General features: G+C 42.2%; 1 protein-coding gene across 14 annotated transcripts in view; it reads left to right on the forward strand.

The window, feature by feature from the left end:
- lcorl (ligand dependent nuclear receptor corepressor-like) overlaps positions 1-20,645 on the forward strand; it is a 212,108-nt gene that overhangs the window by 128,065 nt on the left and 63,398 nt on the right. For 10 of the 14 annotated variants that reach the window (XM_070870757.1, XM_070870769.1, XM_070870773.1 and 7 more), the window contains one exon: positions 5,209-5,305. The exons of 2 other annotated variants lie outside the window; for them this stretch is intronic. In XM_070870757.1, the coding sequence (XP_070726858.1) occupies positions 5,209-5,305 (97 nt within the window). Of the gene's footprint in view, positions 1-5,208; positions 5,306-20,645 lie in introns of those variants that run through there. 2 more of the 14 variants (XM_070870758.1, XM_070870762.1) reach the window with 2 other exon arrangements.

A 20,645-nucleotide genomic window follows, 5' to 3' on the forward strand; every position in this document is an offset into this window, starting at 1 on the left:
CTGGAATAATCGCAGTTGATTTTTATTGAGATACAAGTTGTCAGATTTATGTTACTGCAGAGTCAATCTATTTTTAGACATAACACTGAAGATGCAGGCAACATTTTTGATTTATATTCCAGTCAGAAAAAATGGAGTATTGATGTATCAAACTTCATTGTATCAAATAGCTTGATTATATTGTAGTTTGTGTGTAGTTCTGATCCCTAAAAGTAAAATTTGTGGAAATTAAATTCAACATATGTCTCCTTAATTAAAATACATGTGTATGGCATGTCATGTATTCAACATTTGACCAAGTGTGGCATCAAGGAGCCCTAGTAAAATTGAAGTCAATGCGAATTGGGGAACGCTCTCCACTGGCTGGAGTCATACCTAGCACAAAGGAATGTGGTTGTTGGTGGTCAATCATCCCAGTCCCAGGACATTACTGCAGGGGTTCCTCAAGGCAATGTCCTTGGCCCAACTATCTCAGCTGCTTCATCAGTGACCTTCCCTCCATCACAAGGTCAGAGGTGGGGATATTTGCTGATGATTGCAGTGTTCAGTTCCATTCGCAACTCCTCAGAAAATGAAGCAGTCCATGCCCACATGCAGCAAGACCTGGACGACATTCAGGCTTGGGCTGATAAGTGGCAAGTGCCAGGCAATGACCATCTCCAACAAGCGAGAGTCTAACCACCTTTCTTTGATATTCAACGATATTATCTTCGCCAAATCCCCAACCATTAACAACCTTGGGGGTCACCATTGACCAGAAACTTAACTGGACCAACCACATGAATACTGTGGCAACAAGAGCGGATCAGAGGTTGGGTATTCTGCGGCGCGTGTCTCACCACCTGATTTCCGAAAGCCATTCCACCATCTACAAGGCACAAGTCAGGAGTGTGATGGAATTACTCTCCCCTTGCCTGGATGTGTGCAGCTCCAACAACACTCAAGCTCGACACCATCCAGGACAAAGCAGCCCACTTGATTGGCACCCCATCCACCACCTTCAACATTCACTCCCTCCACCACCGGCACACCGTATCTGCAGTGTGTATTTATAAGGTGCACTTCAGCAATTCGCCACGGCTTCTTCGGCAGCATCTCCCAAACCCGCAACTCTACCACCTAGAAGGACATGGGCAGCAGGCGTATGGGAGCAGCATCACCTGCAAGTTCCCCTCCAAGTTACACACCATCCTGACTTGGAAATATATCGCCGTTCGTTCATCGTCGCTGAGTCAAAATTCTGGAACTCCCTCCCTAACAGCACTGTAGGAGTACTTTCACCACAAGGACTGCAGCGGTTCAAGAAGGCAGTTCACCGCCACTTTCTAAGGACAATTAGGGATGGACAATAAATGCTAGCCTTGCCAGCGACACCCACATCCCGGAACGAATAAAAAAAATTGCATGTTGTAGAAAAGGTCATGGTTTCTCATTGTCTGAATAATTAATTTAGCGTATTGGCTGAAGTATTGGTCATCAAAGTACCCTCAGAAAAATAGTTACTTGAACAGCTACAATGTCAACCATTGCGTCTTCATTTTTTTTCCCCCCTTCCATCTCAACCTTTTTTCAGTTGTACGGTACAGGATTTAAACACTTGGGTCATTGTGGAATGCAACGTAACTCCCATTTTTCTGACTGGAATGTAACCACACAGTACTTGCAGGTACATACATTGTGAACACTATACAGTAGCATAGTTTGTCACACTTGGTCTGAGTTACTAATTGGCAGGTTAATTCCTGATCAGGAAGCTCTGGTTACACAGAAGAAAGTAAAGGGAAAGTGAGGGATCTTGTTTGCTGGGTTGGGTGGTACTTTGTTTATGTGGGGCACAGGGCTCTGGTTTCTGGAATCTGTTGCTTCAAGGATCCGGCTAGAGATCGCTTTAGCCATGGATCTTACAATTATATGGGGAGTGGCCCTGTAGGAAGGAGCCTATTACCTCCTGGTCGTCGTCTTTCGTATGGTAGTAGCAAAGTAAATCAAATGTCAATATTGAAGTTGGATATCCAGGCCAAAGCTTCCGGTGTAACAGCGTGGATATCTTGTAGGCTGCCTGCAAATTTCTTCTGAGGGCAGTGCTCAATGATGTGCTCCAGGGTCTGATTCGGAGCTCCACAATCGCATGATGGGTTTGCTTTAATCTCCCACCTATGAAGAAAGTGGCAGCTTCTACCCTGACCAGTTCTAAGACGGTTGATGGTTATCCACTGTTTGCGAGGAAGGTTTGACCCTTCAGTAGGGTCCTCTATAAGGAATCCATTCCGCATGTCGCAGTTCTTCCAAGCATTTCGCCATTGGTCATCAACAATAACAACTTTTATTTTAAAAAGCGCCTTTAATGTAGTCAAACATCCCAAGACGGTTCACAGCAGTGTTGGAAGATAAAACTGATAAATTTGACACTGAGCCACATAAGAAGAAATTATGGCAGACTTGGTCAAAGAGCTAGCTTTTAAGGAGCATCTTAAAGGAGGAAAGAGAGATGGAGAGGTTTAGGGAAGGAGTTCCAGAGCTTGGGGCCAAGCAGCTGAAGGCATGGCTACCGATGGTTGAGCAGTTATAATCGGATGCTCAAGAGGGCAGAATTTGAGGAATGCAGACATCTTGTGGGGTTGTGAGGCTCAGAGATTACAGAGATGGGGAGGGGGCGAGGCCATGGAAGGATTTGCAAACAAGGATGAGAATTTTGAAATCGAGCCAATGTAGGTCAGCAAGCACAAACGTGATGGGTGATCGGGACTCGGGCTGCTGAGTTTTGGATGACCTCCAGTTTACATAGGGTAGAATGTGGGAGGCCAGCCAGGGTTGGAGTCGTCAAGTCTAGAGGTAACAAAGGCATGGGTGAGGGTTTCAGCAGCTGGTGAGCTGAGGTGGGGGCAGAGGCGGGCAATATTAGAGATGGACATAGGCGGTTTTAGTTATGCCACGGATATGTGGCCGGATGTTCATTTCGGGGTCAAATACGACGCCTAGGTTGTGAACTGTCTAGTTTAGCCTCCGATAGAAGCTAGGGAGAGGGATGGACTCAGTGGCCAGGGAATGAAGTTTGTGGCTGAGGGGAGATCGTTGAAGGGCTTCGGTGACGGTCCAAAATGGCCTTCTAGATTTGAGATGGGTTGGTGGTGGGTTGTTCAAGTCGGCCTGGATCGGCATGTCTTTGCTGGTTTGTAGCTGTTGGAGACTGCATATTCGTGACGTAGGTGTGGTGGTGCGATGCACGGGCAACCACGGTGTTGGTGTCGATAAAAGCGTACCGGTGATACTTGTCATAATAGAATTCAGCTGGACATCAACGGATTTGACATGCGGACTTGATAGCCATACCGGTGTTTTCCTAATTTCAGGTGCAGTCAGTGAATTATTTGCTTTACCGTGGCAAATGTCACACCTTTGTGGGATGTCATTGTACCAGAGCTGAGAGATGCACTTGTTCATTGCTTGAAGTGGTGAGCCTGCAAGTGATGGCAGTAGATTGATTATGCATCGGGTTAGGTGCAGTGTCGGTGGTTAAATCATTATTGGCTCTGGTAGCTTTTAAAACCTTTGCCCGAAAAGGCTGAAGGTGAGGGTGACTAGCGTTCGTCTGACTGAGATAAATTAATTTTTATGGAGTTTATGAACAAGGCGTGAGCAGTCAAGAGATTTGAGCTGGTCCTCTGAGTAGATGGAGATTTTGAAGGTCTGTCTCGGTGCCTCCCTCTGTTGCACCCCTGGGAATGGATGGACCAAATCACGTTTCTAGGATTTATATAGGCTTTCATGTAATGACAAAGAGGACAGTAGAAGTAAGAGAGATATTTGCAGGGAGAGTCAGTTACTGGTAGCAACAGCTAGCACTCCAGAAATGGTGATGCATCTGGGCATAGCAGTAGAAATTCTGTTCAGGTTATGAAATTATCAGTCACTTGCTGGAAAAACATGATTTGTTATTGTTGAGCAATTTATTTTGGTGATTCCTTCTTGTCACGCATTGAAGCTGCTTGTAGGGTAAAGCCTGAGAAAATTGCAACTGAGCAATTCTGGAGGCATGGCATTAGTGCATGCTTCCCTCCAAGGTGCTAGGATTATTGATACTTTTGGGTATTTCCAGGTTCGAGCTGCTTTTTCTCGATCTAGGAAGAAAAAGGGTATGCAGTGGGATTAGTCGGGCAATGCTTATCTCCATTCCCAGCCAAAGAATTTGGAGGAGGAACACCTTCAGCAGTGCTCCCCTGTAGCTGCATTTTTCAATAGCTACTGTGGGAGTTCTTGGGAAGTAGAAGTTGTTAAACACTTTTGGGAACCACACTTGCTTTGCAAGGTAGCAACACTACTATGCACAGGTAGATAATTTGGGAATATATTCATCTTTTATAGTGTTCACTCTCCCTAACCAAGAACATGGAATATCTACTTAATTTTTCTTTAAGATAGGTTGGGATTTCTTTCCACTTAATTGGGTGATTAGGCTTTCTGACATTCAGGCATGTTACTTTCATGTCAGGCATATTACTTTGTCAACCATATTGTGAACAATTTGGCTTATTATATTTGAGGTGGAATGACCGGCCCCTATGAAGTTGCCTTGGGATCAGGAGCCTAGTGGTAGGTTCTTCTGTATGTGAAGGAAAATCGTCTTTGGTCAGAGGTGCATGGTTCATGACTTGTACCTGCATGGTCCTCCCATTCTGCATTTTAGGTTTTCTATTGGCCTGTTAAATGTTTTGGAGGTAGCAAATTAGTAGTTCTCCCTTCCTTTTCTCTGCTTTAGTAAGAGGTCACCGGGTAGGAGATAAGTCCCTTTCTCTTTGCCAGGTAAAGGGTTAAAGCCAAGTGTTGTTTAGCTCCCTCTTTACCCAGGCTGGTTGTACATGTGCAAGATCCTTAGGTTGCTGATGATTTATTAGGTTCCCATCTATTGATTTTAATGCATCCTCAGCTTTAGTTATTAAAATATAAATAAGAACCACTGCAAAGTCTAAAAATTTTGAAATAAAACACAACATTCTGAAAATACATGGGTCAGTCAGCATCTGTAAAGAGAAAAGACAGGTTATGGCATTTTGGATCTATAACTGGCATTTTATCAGAAGTTCTGAGCTCAGGGCACTGAGTTTTTTGTTATTTGGTGAAAAGCAAAATGTTACTTTTATCATTCCTGAAGGTCAATTGCTTTGAAGGCTTTTTTTAAAAGAAAATATTGAACCAAACTTTGTCTGTTAGCAGATGGAGTACTTGATCTGTCTACAAAGAAGAATAGTATAAATTCCACAATATCAACTGGATCTAGTCCTCCATCAACCACTATCAAATTATCAGGGTAAGTATTATTGAAAAAATAGACCCAAAGGATATACATTTAAAACATGATTTATTTTTGTGTTTTTAAGTCTTAAAGCACACATTTTTGTCACAGTTGCACTCCGCTGTTCTGTTTAGAATCATCCTGTTATCTCCCAATTAATTTCAGTTGTAATTTTTATAGTTTCCATTTTGCTAGGCAGTTAATCTTCAAGCACCTCACCAAACCAGTTAAAGTTTAAAACATCATAAGTTCAATAAACCATAATCGTCAATTTATTTACATGACACAATGGTTGTGGATTGTATTTGCATTCTTAATTTATTCCTGAAATAAGATTTCATCTATTGGAAACGAAAAAGCTAATTGTATGGATGTGTATCCTATCTTGGTCAGTGTGTGTTAGATAATTTGCAAAAAAAACTTCTGTGGACTTTATAATACAGTGGTAGCAAAATATCATCCTACTGAAACAGTTGTAATTTGGTGCGTGATCAGTTGCTACCTTAATCCAGATATATCTGATTGTTAGTCGGATTTAGAAAGTTTTTCTACATTTGATTTTAACACACAGCTTTGCAAAACCACTATTGTAATACTGAAAATTTAGATTTTTAGGAAAGCATTTATAGGTGTACTTGTCAGTAAGAAATTCAGTGGAACAGTCAAAATTGTCTTCTAACCAGCAAGTTGTGATATTGCCAATTCTATTCAAAATTATGACTGAAGTTACAGTTTGACTATCTAATATTTTCATATATCTGGATTTGATTGTAAGTTAATCTGAGGTAAAAAAAAAAATGCCTGTTCTAGAAGTGTAGTTTCCTTGGCTTTGCAGATTATTTTAGCTTCACTCCTAAGGCGTAAACTTTTCTCTCAGATATCTTCTCTGCTTTGCCCCTGCACCAAGCGACTTCTCAGTCTCGGTGAATTCAACCTCCAGCTCAACTCATCTTGCTTCCTCTCCTCTAAGTTCACTGCTCACCTTTTCTCACTTAATCTCTCCATGTCAACTCCCTCCACCCATATATATGACCACCCCCATCGATCTTATCATCTCACGTGGCCTCTCTATTCCCCCCCCCCCCCCGTAACTATCACCAATAAGGCAATCTCCGACCATTTCCTTATATCACTCTCTACATATATTCCTCTTCCCACTTCTTTTCATATCCGCCCCTGGAACAAACTCTCCCTCAAGTCCCTTACCACTGCACTTTCTAATTCCCAACTACCTAGCCGTTGGCCTACAATTCTTCATGACATCTCTGCACCTGCTGACTTAATACATCACACTCTCTACAGCACCTTTTGTGCCCTTGTCCCCACTAAAATCTTTACACTCTCTCACCCTTGTCATTCCTCCTGGTATACTCCTCATCGTTCCTTTAAGCCCAAGAGATGCAGACTTAAACGGCTTTAGTGGACAACTGGCCTAATCATTCATCACTAGATTTGGCTAGATCATATAAAGCACTACATGATCCTGTTCTCAATCACTAAAACCGGCCACCATTCTAAGATCATCCAGTATGAGAAAAATAACACCAGGTTTTTCTTCTCCACCACTAACTGTCTTCTTAAACCACCCTCCCATACCGTTTCCTCCTCATGCACCTTCAGCAATAAATGTGAGGAGTTAATTGACTTTTTTGTTAAAATGATGGACAACACCCTTTCAACTGCTTCTGCTTTCAATTCCCTCCCTACCCCTAGCTCACCGGACCTTATTTCCTCTCTGTTTTCCCCCTGCCCTAACCCTAAATTCTCTCCTATCTCTCCATTTACCCTTTCAAAGCTCATCATGTCAATGAGATGACCTCCAGCTCTCTCGACCCGATTCCTACTAAATTACTGACCACTCAAATTTCCTTCCTGGCTCCCATGTTAGTGGATACTGTTAAAGGTTCTCTCTCCTGTATTGTCCCCCTTTCCTTCAAATCTGTCATCATCACCCTTCTCCTCAAAAAAAAACAGCCCTCAACCCCTCCATCCTTGCAAACTGTCGCCCCATCTCCAACCTCACTTTCCTCTCCAAAGTTCTTGAACGTGTTGTCACCTCCCAAATCCGTACCCATCTTTCCCAGAACTTTCCCTCCAATCAGGCTTCCACCCCTGCCACAGTACTGAAACTGCACTTGCCAAGGTCACAAATGATATTCTAATTGACGGCGACAAAGGTAATCTATCCCATCTCGCGCTTCTGGATCTGTTTGCAGCCTTTGACATGGTTGACACAAAATTCTGTTCCAACACCTCTGCACTGTCGTCAAGCTGGATGGGACTGCACTCGCCTGGTTTAATTCCTATCATTCCAACCATAACATGCAATCACCTGCAATGGTTTCTCTTCCCGATCCCACACTGTCGTCTCTGATGTCCCCCAAGAATCTATCCTTGGCCCCCTCCTATTTCTCATCTACATGTTGCCCTTCAGTGACATCATCCGGCAACACAAGGTGGCTTTCACATGGAAGCTGATGATACACAGCTCTACCTCTCCTCCATCTCTCTTCGATCCTCCACCATCTCTATGCTATCAGACTGCTTGTCCAACATCCAGTACTGGATGACCAGAAATTTTCTCCAATTAAGTATTGAGAAGACCGAAGCCATTGTATTCGGTTCACGCCACAAACACCATATCCTTTTCACTGATTTGATTTCTCTCCCTGGCAACTGTCTAAGGCCGAGCAAGTCTGTTCACAACCTTGGTGTCATATTTGTTCACAAATTAAGCTTCATATCCATTCTACAATTAAGCCTGCCCATTTCCACCTTTTGGAATGTTGCCTGTCTCTGCCCTTACCTCAACTTATCTGCTGCTGAAACCCTCCATCCATGCCTTTATTGCCTCCAGCCTCCCTAGTTCTACACTCCATAAACTTTGCCGCCTGTGTGCTAACTCGCATCGTCCTGCTCTCCCATCTCCCCTGTAGTTGCTGACCTAAATTGCTCCCAGTTAATCAATGCCTCGACTTTAAAATTCTCATCCTTGTTTTCAAATTCCTCCATGGCCTCACCCCTCTATCGATGTAATCTCCTCCAGCCCCATAATCCCCCTAGATCTCTCCGCTCCACCTATTCTTGACTTTTTGAACATCCTCGATTTTAAATGCTCCACCATTGGCGGTCGTTTCTTCAGCTGCCTAGGTCCTAAGTTCTGGAATTTCCTCCGTAAATCTCGCGCCCCTGAACTTCTCTTTAAGACTCTCCTTAAAGCCGACCTCTTCGACCAAGATTTTGATCATCTGCCCTAACATCCCCTTATGGCGCTCTCAATTTTTTTTAAATATAACACTTCTGTGAAATGCCGTGGGTCGTTTTATTATGTTAACGGCACTGTATAAATATAAGTTGTTTTTATATCTGAACTAATCCATCCTCTGAAAGATGCTCAAGAGCTATTAATTGATAACAAGGTGATGAGAATTTGGGATGCATGTTTACTCGTTAGTAAACCACCTAAACTTTGCTGCCAAAGTTGAATCATTTTCATTCATTATTACAGAAGGAAATTTCTAGTTGTAACTTAGACTATTTGGTTTTAACGTTTAATAAATGTCATTCTGTGATCATTTTTAATGTTAGGTTTCTGACTGACAAGTAAACTTAAATGCTATTAAATCTTTCACTTTGCTTTGTTATATAGGTGTTCTGTTCCAAAGTAGTGAAAAATATATTGGCAGTAGATTTAACTGCAGTGACTATTAAAAACCTATTTCTAACTGTAGTTACCATTTAATGGCCAGCATTGTATGACATGTTTGCGAATCTTTTCAAAGACCCCCATATAATAGACCATTACACAACTAGTCCAGATTGAACCTCTCTTATCCGGAACTCTCGGGACCTGGCCTGTGCCGGATAAGAGGATTTGCCAAACGACGGGAGGTCACGCTGACCCCAGACCCCAAACTTAAAAATCCCACTATCAGTTTGGAAAGTTGCCTCTATCTTTAGATGAAACTAAAATAAAGTAATTTCCGAGGATTCAAGGGAAAACAGCTGATCAGAAGCAGAAAGGACAGTTTAACCTGTCAGTTCATTCTTTGATCGGTTTTCAGACTGATTGGATTCTGCAGTTTGTTTTCTCGGCCGCTCCTGGAAACAGTTAGGTGACAAATTGATCTGAGGTTAATTTGCTTTCCTCACTGTGTTTGAGCGCCTGACAGCATGCTGCACATTGTGGCTGCATCTGCCTGTGATTCCATACAACCCCAACAGACAGGAGCGCTGACCTATAGTCCAGTGGCAGTTTTTGTATGAGGTGAGACTGCTTTCCATTGCTGAGAGTTCCAGGGCACAATAATACACAGTAGCGACAGTCAGCTGCTGCCTGGTGATGGTTAAACTGGTGAATGTACTCAACTTGATGAATACAGGACCACCAGACTTACTGGGTACTGCTGACCTGGGACTGGGTGCTCCTCCTCCTCTCCAGCGCTCCCTCTGGGGTGGGGTTGGGCCGGTGCACCATGTACTGAGTCCAGCCGCTCCTCCCCTCCCCGCTGCCCTCGGTACCGCCGCTGCCCCCCCACCCCCGCTCGGGTCTGCACGGAAAGGGAGCGAGGCGCGGTGGCCGACCGAGGCGCCGAAGCTGGGCCCGAAATGCTGCGGAATGATCCGGCACAGCAATTTACTGGTAATTTGTTAGAAGCTGCTCTTGATTCTCTGCTTTGTTACCTGTCTGGTGTTCTCAACCTATCCAACATCAGCTTACCCTAGGTAGGGTTAAGAAACCTGCTATAAACTCCTGCTACAGAAACTTACTCTGTTCCATTTTGACTTTCTGGTTCTGCGCATGCACCCACCCCCCACCCCTGGCCAGGGAGGTTGCCGGTTAAAGGAGTACCGGATAAGAGAGGTTCACCTGTAATCCACTACAGATGTGATTTCTCTTGCATTGAAAGCCATCTGTGGCACTTTTACACTTACAAAAGTAGTTTCATAATATCTTACTGGTACAATATCCTGTGGCTTTCTTAAGTGCCAGAAGTGTCAAATATCAAAGTTGAGTTGTTTAGCCAGTTTGCTTCAGAGTTTCTACAGTATTTCCAATTTTTTATCTTGTATTACTATTACAGGGTTATCCCCAAGAGGTATAATGTGATAGAAAGCATCATTGCCTGCTATATGAAGTACTTGTTTTGTTTTCTTTTTAGTTTTTTTAAATTTTGCAGCTTGAATAGTTGTTTGTGTTTGATTAGTTTACTAATTATTTTACCCTATCTTTGTTGTTCCTTTCTTAATTCTTAAATTTTCTGTCCCAACTACCCCTATAACCCATTATCTGTCTCACGTTACCATTACAGTTTGAGAGTGCATCAGTTTCATGACGATGGAGAAATTTGCCCATGCTCATTAGTGCGAGTATAATCACTTTATTTAACCACTGCAGGTCAAGTGAACAATGACGGACAGGTGAAGACCGTCTGGTCCATCGAGCTTGTCCCACACAATTGCGATACCGTACATAGGATATGTAGCACAAACAGGCCATTCAGCCCATGTCTGCGTTTATGCTCCATTCGAGCCCCCTCCTGTCTTTTCTCATCTAAATTTTTCAGCATAACCCTCTATTCCCTTCTCCCTCGTATGTTTATCTAGCCTTCCCTTAAATGCATCTATACTATTCTCTTCAACCACTCCCTGTGGTAGAGAGTTGCACATTCTCACCAGTCTTTGGGTAAAGAAGTTTCTTCTGAATTCCTTATTGGATTTCTTGGTAACTATCTTATATTGATGGTCTCTAGTTATGCTCTTCCCCACAAGTGGAAACATTCTCTCTCTATCCACTCTAACAAAACCTTTCATAATTTTAAAGACCTCTACTAGGTCACCCCCTCAGCCTTTTTTCAAGAGAAAAAGAGACCCAGCCTGTTCATCCTTTCCTGATATGTATACATTTGCATTTCTGGTATCATCCTTGTAAATCTTCTCTGCACCTTCTCCAGTGCCTCTATATCCTTTTTATAATATGGCGACCAGAACTGTAAGCAGTACTCGTGGTCTAACCAAGGTTCGATTATAGGTTTAGCATAACTTCCCTACTTTTCAACTCTATACCTCTAGCAATAATCCCTAGTCCTTGTTTTTCTTTTTTTATGGCATATATCTTGCGTATCACTATATATCCACCCTATCCAAAACCATGTGATCTCCTGCAAGAGGCAAAGAAACAGATTTTAAAAAACCAAGGCCAATTTGGGGAGGGACATCTGGGAAATTCCTCATCAAAATTAGTCCAGGAGATCACTCTGGCCCTGAATTCCCTGCAGTACCTACAGGTCCAGCTCTCGCTTGAAGGAATTCAGCAAATCGGCATCCACCATATGAGATGGCAGCCTGTTCCAGAGGTCCTCAATATTCTCTAGGAAAAGAACCACCTCCTGAAATCTAACCGTATATAACTTAAATTTGTGACCCCTGGTCCTTCCTAACCTATTTAATTAAAATAAACTGTCAACTGGAACATGATCTATTCCCTTTGTTATTTTCTAAACCTCAATCAGATCACCTCTAAGTCTACGCTTCTCTAAAGTATAGAGTCCCAACTCTTTTAGCCTATCTTAATAACTAAGATGCTTTAAACTGAGAATTTGTCCAGCGGCCCATCTCTGCACCCTTTAGAAAGCCTCAATATAATCCACCAAGTGAGGAGACCAAAACTGGGCACAGTACTCCAAGTGCAACCTGACTCAAGTTTTATACAAAGACAAAATAGTATGCCTCGTCTTGTCCTCAATTGTCCTATGGATATATCCCATCCACCCTATTTTCTCTAGCTATCGCTTCACTACATTGCTCATTGCTCACCTTTTTAAAGATGTATGCACTAGAATACCCAAATCTCTTTCTATTTCCACCTTTAATGTCTTTCCCTGAAGGGTGTATGAATGTTGAGCATTTGCCTTGCCCAAATACATAACACTGCACTTATCTAAGTTATACATAATTTGCCATCATAAAGTGATGTAAATGGGCAACTTGAGAGACTGAATTTTGAAGCCTCACAAGTGTATCTGAATAAGACCAGGCTTTTACGGATAGGAACAATGTTCCCAGATTTTGGAGGAGAGAGAAGCACCTGACAAGAGGAAAATATTGGCTAGTATAGGAACCAAGAAGGATAGTTGGCTGGTCAGAAGCTGAATGCAAAGGTGATCAAGAATATGAGGTGGGTCTTGAAGATGTGATGAGGGGCAAGTATGTTCATAAATTAATGGAATCGCTTGCATTCATTTCTTATAAGAACATAAGAAATAGGAGCTGGAGTAGGCCATTTGGTTCTTCGATACTGCTCCGGCATTCAATAAGATCATGGCTGATCTTCTACCTCAATTCTATTTAAGTGTGTGGATATGCATATCAATAAATGTGTGAGTGACCAGAGCCATTTGAAAAGGCTTTGCCTTCCACTTAAAGGGATTCCTCATACGATTCAAAGGGAGAATTTCTTGAGGTTGTCTGGTGATTTTGATGGGGAGCATTTTACAAGGAAGTGTGCAAATTTCTGTAAGTTGTTGCTATTGAAAAAGGGCCTGGAGACTGCGAAACTACTTTGTAGTCTCCAAAATCACTGGAGAGCTCATATGTTTGTTACATCTCCAGAACTGGAATGCACTGTTAACTAAGGTAGAAGCCCACGGAATTGAGGGAAAATTTTTGGCCTGGTTAGGAAATTGCCTGAGCGGCAGTAAACAGGCAGTAGGGATAATGGGTAGGTACTCAAATTGGCAGGAGGTGGCGAGTGGTGTCCCACAATGATCTGTTGGAGCCTCACCTTTTCACGGTATTGATTAACGACTTAGGTGATGGCATTAAAAAGTCACATATCCAACTTTGCCGATGACACAAAAATAGGTGGAATTGTAGGCATTGCAGATGAAAGCATCAAATTACAAAGGGATATCAACAGATTAAGTGAATAGGCAAAACTGTGGCAAATGGATTTCAATGTAGGCAAATGTGAGGCCATCCACTTTGGACCTAAAAAGGATAGAACCAGGGTACTTTCTAAATGGTTAAAGGCTAAAAACAGTGGCAGTCTAAAGAGACTTTCGGGATCCAGGTACATAGATCATTAAAATGTCATCAACAGGAATCAAAAAGGTTAATGGGATGCTGGCCTTTATATCTAGAGGACTAGAATACAAGGGAGTAAGAGTTATGCTGCAGCTATACAAAACCCTGGTTAGATCACACCTGGAACACTGTGAGCTGTTCTGGGCATCACACCTTGGGAAGGATATTTTGGTCTTGCAGGGAGTGCAGCAGAATTATACCCGGACATCAAGGGTTAAGTTACGAGGAGAGATTACTCAAATTAGGGTTGTATTCCTTAGAATTTAGACGGTTAAGAGGTGATCTGAACCAAGTTTTCAAGATATTAAGGGGAACAGATAGAGTAGATGGAGAGAAACTATTTCCACAGGTTGGGGATTTTAGGACAAGGTGGCATAGTCTAAAAATTAGAGCTAGACCTTTCGGGAGTGAAATTAGGAAACACTTCTACACAGAAAGGGTGGTAGAAGTTTGGCACACTCTCCAGCAAATGGCAATTGATGCTAGATCATTTGTTAATTTTAAATCGGATATTGATGGCTTTCTCTTAACCAAAAGTTTAAGGGATATGGGCCACATGTGTGTGACCAAAAGATAAAAGCTCACGGGGTTGGGGGTAATATAGCATGGTTAGCAGATTGGCTAACAGTCGGGATAAATGAGTCATTTTCCGGTTGGCAAATGGTAACTAGTGGGGTGCCACAGAGATCAGTGCTGAGGCCTCAACTATTTACAATCTATATTAATGACTTGGATGAAGGGACTGAGTGTAATGTAGCCAAGTTTGCTGATGATACAAAGGTGGGTGGGAAAGCAAGTTGTGAGAAGGACACAAAAAATCTTCAAAGGGATATAGATAGGCAAAGTGAGTGGGCAAACATTTGGCAGATGGAGTATAATGTGTGAAAGTGTGAGGTTAATCCACTTTGGCAGAAAAAATAAAAAAGCAAATTATTTAAATGGAGAGAAATTACAAAATGCTGCAGTACACAGGGAGCTGGGGGTCATGAGCATTGGAAATAGGAGCAGGAGTAGGCCATTTGGCCCCTTGAGCCTACTCCATCATTCAATAAGATCATGGCTGATCTGATTATGGACTCAACTCCACTTCCCTGCCCGCTCCCCATAACCCTTTACTCGCTTATTGCTCAAAAATCTGTCTATCTGCGCCTTAAAATATATTCAATGACCCAACCTCAACAGCCCACTGGGGCAGAGAATTCCATAGATTTACAACCCTCAGAAGAAATTTCTCCTCACCTCAGTTTTAAATGGTCGGCCTCCTGTTCTAAGGCTATGTCCCCTAGTTTTGGTTTCCCCTATGAATGGAAATATCCTCTCTGCATCCACTTTGTCAAGCCCCCTCATTATCTTATAAGTTTCAATAAGATCACATCTCATTCTTCTGAACTCCAATTTGTATAGGTCCAACCTACTCAACCTATCATCATAAGTCAACCCCCTCATCTCCAGAATCGACCTAGTGAACCTGCTCTGAACAGCCTCTAATGCAAATATGTCCTTCCCTAAATATGGAGACCAAAACTGTACGCAGTACTCCAGGTGTGACCTCACCAATACCCTGTACAGTTGTAGCAGGACTTCTCTGCTTTTATACTCTCTCCCCCTTGCAATAAAGGCCAACATTCCATTTGCCTTCCTGATTACAAGCTGTACCTGCTTACTAACTTGTTTTTTTACACAAGGACCCCCAGGTCCCTCTGTATTGTAGCACTTTGCAATTTCTCTTCATTTAAAAAATAATTTGCTTTTTTTTTTGCCAAAGTGGATAACCTCACACTTTCCCACATTTTTGCCCACTCACTTAGCCTGTCTATATCCCTTTGCAGATTGTTTGTGTCCTTCTCACAACTTGCTTTCCCCCACCCATCTTTGTACTATCAGCAAATTTGGCTACACTGTCCCTTCATCCAAGTCATTAATATAGATTGTAAATAGTTGAGGACCCAGCACCGATCCCTGTGGCACCCCACTACTCACTGTTTGCTAACCAGAAAATGACTCATTTATCCCGACTCTTTGTTTTCTGTTAGTTAGCCAATCCTCTATCCATGCAAATATATTACCCCCAATCCCGTGAGCTTTTATCTTATGCAGTAACCTTTTTTATGTGGCACCTTATCGAATGCCTTCTGGAAATCCAAATACACCACATCCACTGGTTTCCCCCTTATTTACCCTGCTCGTTACATCCTCAAAGAACTCCAGCAAATTTGTCAAACATGATTTCCCTTTCATAAAACCATGCTGACTCTGATTGAATCATGCTTTTCTAAATGTCCTTGTGTATGAAACACAAAACGTTAGTATGCAGATACAACCAGTAATCAGGAAGGCAAATGGAATGTTGGCCTTTATTGCAAAGGGGATAGAATATAAAAGCAGAGAAGCCCTGCTACAACTTTACAGGGTATTGGTGAGGTCACACCTGGAGTACAGCGTACAGTTTTGGTTTCCTTATTTAAGGAAGGATATACTTGCATTGGAGGATATACTTGCATTAGCTGTGGTGTATTCAGATCATCTGAGGATACGAATGGTATCATTCATATCCTCAAGATGACCTGAATACACCACAGCCAATTAACTATTTTCAGAACAGAAGAAATAGGAGCAGGATTAGGCGATTTGGACCCTCGAGCCTGCTCCGCCATTCAATAAGATCATAGCTGAACTGATCTTGGGCTCAGAGCCACTTCCCTGCCTGCTTCCCATAACCCTTCACTCCCTTATCGCTCAAAAATCTGTCTATCTCCACCTTAAATATTTTCTATGACATAGCCTCCACAGCTCTCTGGGGCAGAGAATGCCACAGATTTACAACCCTCAGAGAAGAAATCCCTCCTCCTCCCAGTTTTAAATGGGTGACCCCTTATTCTGAAACTATGACCCATTAGTTCTAGGTTCCCAGAGGGAAAACATCCTCTCTCTGCATCTACCTTGTCAAGCCCCCTCAGTATCTTGTACGTCTCAATATCACACCTCATTCTTCTAAATTCCAGTGAGTATAGGCACAACCTTTACTCATCAGTCAACTCCTTCATCTCAGAAATCAACCTCGTGAACCTTCTCTGAACTGCCTCCAATGCAAGTATATCCTTCCTTAAATAAGGAACCCAAAACTGTACGCTGTACTCCAGGTGTGACCTCACCAATACTCTGTACAGTTGTAGCAGGACTTCTCTGCTTTTATACTTTATCCCCCTTGCAATAAAGGCCAACATTCCATTTGCCTTCCTGATTACTGGTTGTAGGTGCATACTAACGTTTTGTGTTTCATACACAAGGACATTTGGGAAAGCATGATTCAATCAAGCAGAGTCAGCATGGTTTTATGAAAGGGAAATCATGTTTGACAAATTTGCTGGAGTTTTTTGAGGATGTAACGAGCAGGGTGGATAAGGGGGAACCAGTGGATGTGGTGTATTTGGATTTCCAGAAGGCATTCAATAAGGTACCACATAAGAGGTTACTGCACAAGATAAAAATGCAAGCTTGTTCTTTCTTCAGGCCCAATCTCGATATATGAAAAACTCAAATGAGGACACTGAAAGTCATTGGTTAGACTGGCTGGCTTCTACCAGTCCCAAAGAATTATATTTCCTTAAATATAAACACCATTACTGTATATTCTTGGTAAATAATTTTTTTCAACACAATCTCTTTGAGAGGGAGAAGTTGGCAACTGCCTAGCTTTTCAAAAAATGCTTTTGTTGAGCCAGAGTACATCCTGAGTTCAAGGAATTTAAAATGGATTATTATCTGGTTAAATATAAGCAAATATTCTATATTCATCTTCACTATAGGATTGGTAAAAATCATTAGGTAGAATACCTTCATAGTTCTATAATGGGACTTCCATGTACATTGGTTCGAGTTTCAGAGACATAGGACACTTATCATGATTTTCCACCCCAAGCTGCTTCTGGAAGTATTGGGTTTTCATGACAATAATAGAGCTAAATTTGTGTCTATCCATTGGCTACATTCCTTTCTCATTCCTTTCCCTTATTAATAATTGGTTCACTGCCTCCTTTCACTACAGCTGGCTTTGGTCAGCTACAGGTAATATAATTTTGTGCCATTCTGTTCATTCTTCAGAACAGATAGTTTTAAGAATTTAATGTTTACTGTCTCTAGGTTTGATAATTTTTGTTGAATCAGTTTGGGTGGAGATAAAGAATACTAAGGGGAAAAAGTCGCTGGTGGGTGTAGTCTATATGCCCCTTAACAGTAGCTACACTGTTAGACGGAGTATAAATCAAGAAGTAATGGAGGCTTGTAAAAAAGGAACAGTAATCATGGGCGATTTTAACCTTCATATTGATTGGACAAAGCAAATTGGCCAGGGTAGCCTTGAGGAAGAGTTCATAGAGTGTATCCGGGATAGTTGCCTTAAACAGTACGTTGCGGAACCAACCAGGGAGCAGGCTATCTTAGATCTGATACTGCGTAATGAGACACGATTAATAAACTATCTCCGAGTAAAGGATCCTCTAGGAATGAGTGACCATAACATGGTTGAATTTCAAATTCAGTTGAAGGGCGAGAAAGTTGGATCTCAAACCAGTGTCCTAAGTTTAAATAAAGGAGACTACAAAGGTATGAAGGCAGAGTTGGCTAAAGTGGACTAGGAAAATAGATTAAAGTGTGGGACGGTTGATGAGCAGTGGCAGAACTTTAAGGAGATATTTCACAACTCGCAACAAAAATATATCCCTATCAGGAAGAAAGACTAAGAAAAGGAATAACCATCCGTGGCTAGTTTAACATCTGTAGTGGGGAAAATGCTTGAAGCTATCATTAAGGAAGAAATAGCGGGACGTCTAGATAGGAATAGTGCAATCAAGCAGACGCAACATGGATTCATGAAGGGGAAATCATGTTTAATTAATTTACTGGAATTCTTTGAGGATATAACGAGCATGGTGGTTAGAGGTGTACCGATGGATGTGGTGTGCTGAGATTTCCAAAAGGCATTCGATAAGGTGCCACACAAAAGGTTACTGCAGAAGATAAAGGTACGTGGAGTCAGAGGAAATGTATTAGCATGGATAGAGAATTGGCTGGCTAACAGAAAGCAGAGAGTCGGGATAAATGGGTCCTTTTCGGGTTGGAAATCGGTGGTTAGTGGTGTGCCACAGGGATCGGTGCTGGGACCACAACTGTTTACAATGTACATAGATGACCTGGAAGAGGGGACAGAGTGTAGTGTAACAAAATTTGCAGATGACACAAAGATTAGTGGGAAAGCGGGTTGTGTAGAGGACACAGAGAGGCTGCAAAGTGATTTAGATAGGTTAAGCGAATGGGCTAAGGTTTGGCAGATGGAATACAATGTTGGAAAGTGTGAGGTCATCCACCTTGGGGGGAAAAAAAACGGTAAACGGGAATATTATTTGAATGGGGAGAAATTACAACATGCTGCGGTGCAGAGGGACCTGGGGGTCCTTGTGCATGAATCCCAAAAAGTTAGTTTGCAGGTGCAGCAGGTAATAAGGAAGGCGAATGGAATGTTGGCCTTCATTGCGAGAAGGATGGAGTACAAAAGCAGGGAGGTCCTGCTGCAACTGTATAGGGTATTGGTGAGGCCGCACCTGGAGTACTGCGTGCAGTTTTGGTCACCTTACTGAAGGAAGGATATACTAGCTTTGGAGGGGGTACAGAGACGATTCACTAGGCTGATTCCGGAGATGAGGGGGTTACCTTATGATGATAGATTGAATAGACTGGGTCTTTACTCGTTGGAGTTCAGAAGGATGAGGGGTGATCTTATAGAAACATTTAAGATAATGAAAGGGATAGACAAGATAGAGGCAGAGAGTTGTTTCCACTGGTCAGGGAGACTAGAACTAGGGGGCACAGCCTCAAAATACAGGGGAGCCAATTTAAAACCGAGTTGAGAAGGAATTTCTTCTCCCAGAGGGTTGTGAATCTGTGGAATTCTCTGCCCAAGGAAGCAGTGTAGGCTAGCTCATTGAATCTATTCAAATCACAGATAGATAGATGTTTAACCAATAAGGGAATTAAGGGTTATGGGGAGCGGGCAGGTAAGTGGAGCTGAGTCCATGGCCAGATCAGCCATGATCTGGTTGAATGGCGGAGCAGGCTCGAGGGACTAGATGGCCTACTCCTGTTCCTAGTTCTTATGTTCTTATGTTCTAAGGAAATAAGGGATGGTATCAAATTGAAAATAAGGGCATACAATATGGCCAAGTCTAGTGGGAGGTCAGCGGATTGGGAAACTTTTAAAAGCCAGCAAAGAATGAAATAAAGAGAGGGATGATAGATTATGAAAGTAAACTAGCACGAAATATAAAAACAGATGGTAAGAGTTTGTACGTGTACATGAAAAGGAAAAGAGTGGCTAAAATAAATGTTGGTCCCTGAGAGGATGAGACTGGGGAATTTATAATGGGGCACAGGGAAATGGCAGAGACATTGAACAAATATTTTGTATCAGTCTTCAAGGTAGAAGACACTAAAAACATCGCAATAATGGATAATCAAGGGGCTATAGGAAGGGAGGAACTTAATGGGGCTGAAATTGCGGTCGGAGGCCAACCTGAAACATTTCTACAAATTTACCTGGTGGTCCGGGGGGAGCCTGTGATTCCAGTAAGGAGGTCTTCTCTTCCCGCGAGTTCCCGAACTCCCGGTTCCCACGCAGAAGGTGCAGTCACATGTGTCAGCTCAGCCAATCAGGTACTGTATGCCACAGCTTTCTCAATAGCAATGAGAACTCCATATCTACGAGTTCTCATTGCTATTAATGAGGGAAAAAAACACACTGAACACATTTAATAAAAGATAAAAAATAAAAACACACCACATAATTAAAATTAATTGAAATTAAAGTTAATAAATGAGAATTTTTTTCCCCTGAGTTTTTAAAGTTTTTTTTAATTCTGGTTAAAAATAAAGGTAACGTGATGGGCAGGGTTTTTAAAAATCTGTTTTAAAATTTGAATTTAAAAACATACAAAAATAGTAAACTTTTACGCCTATACAAGTTTTTATCAGGTGCAAGAATTTTGAGGACATTTGCCGGGCAAGATATGGATAAATACTGCAATCTTGCCCGTACAAATGTCCTCGCTCCTGATATGCGGATGATCTGTCAAGCTTCTAGCTTGACAGATCGGAAAAGCCGGTTTTCAGCGCATGCGCATTGTGCACTGAAAACCGGCTTTTCTGATGCCTTCCTGGGTCCGTAGAAACTCTGTCCGGACCCGGGGAGGCTGGGATTTCCAGGCCAATGCAATTACTA

Source organism: Pristiophorus japonicus, chromosome 2, assembly GCF_044704955.1.
Source record: "Pristiophorus japonicus isolate sPriJap1 chromosome 2, sPriJap1.hap1, whole genome shotgun sequence".
Classification (NCBI taxonomy): domain Eukaryota; kingdom Metazoa; phylum Chordata; class Chondrichthyes; family Pristiophoridae; genus Pristiophorus; species Pristiophorus japonicus.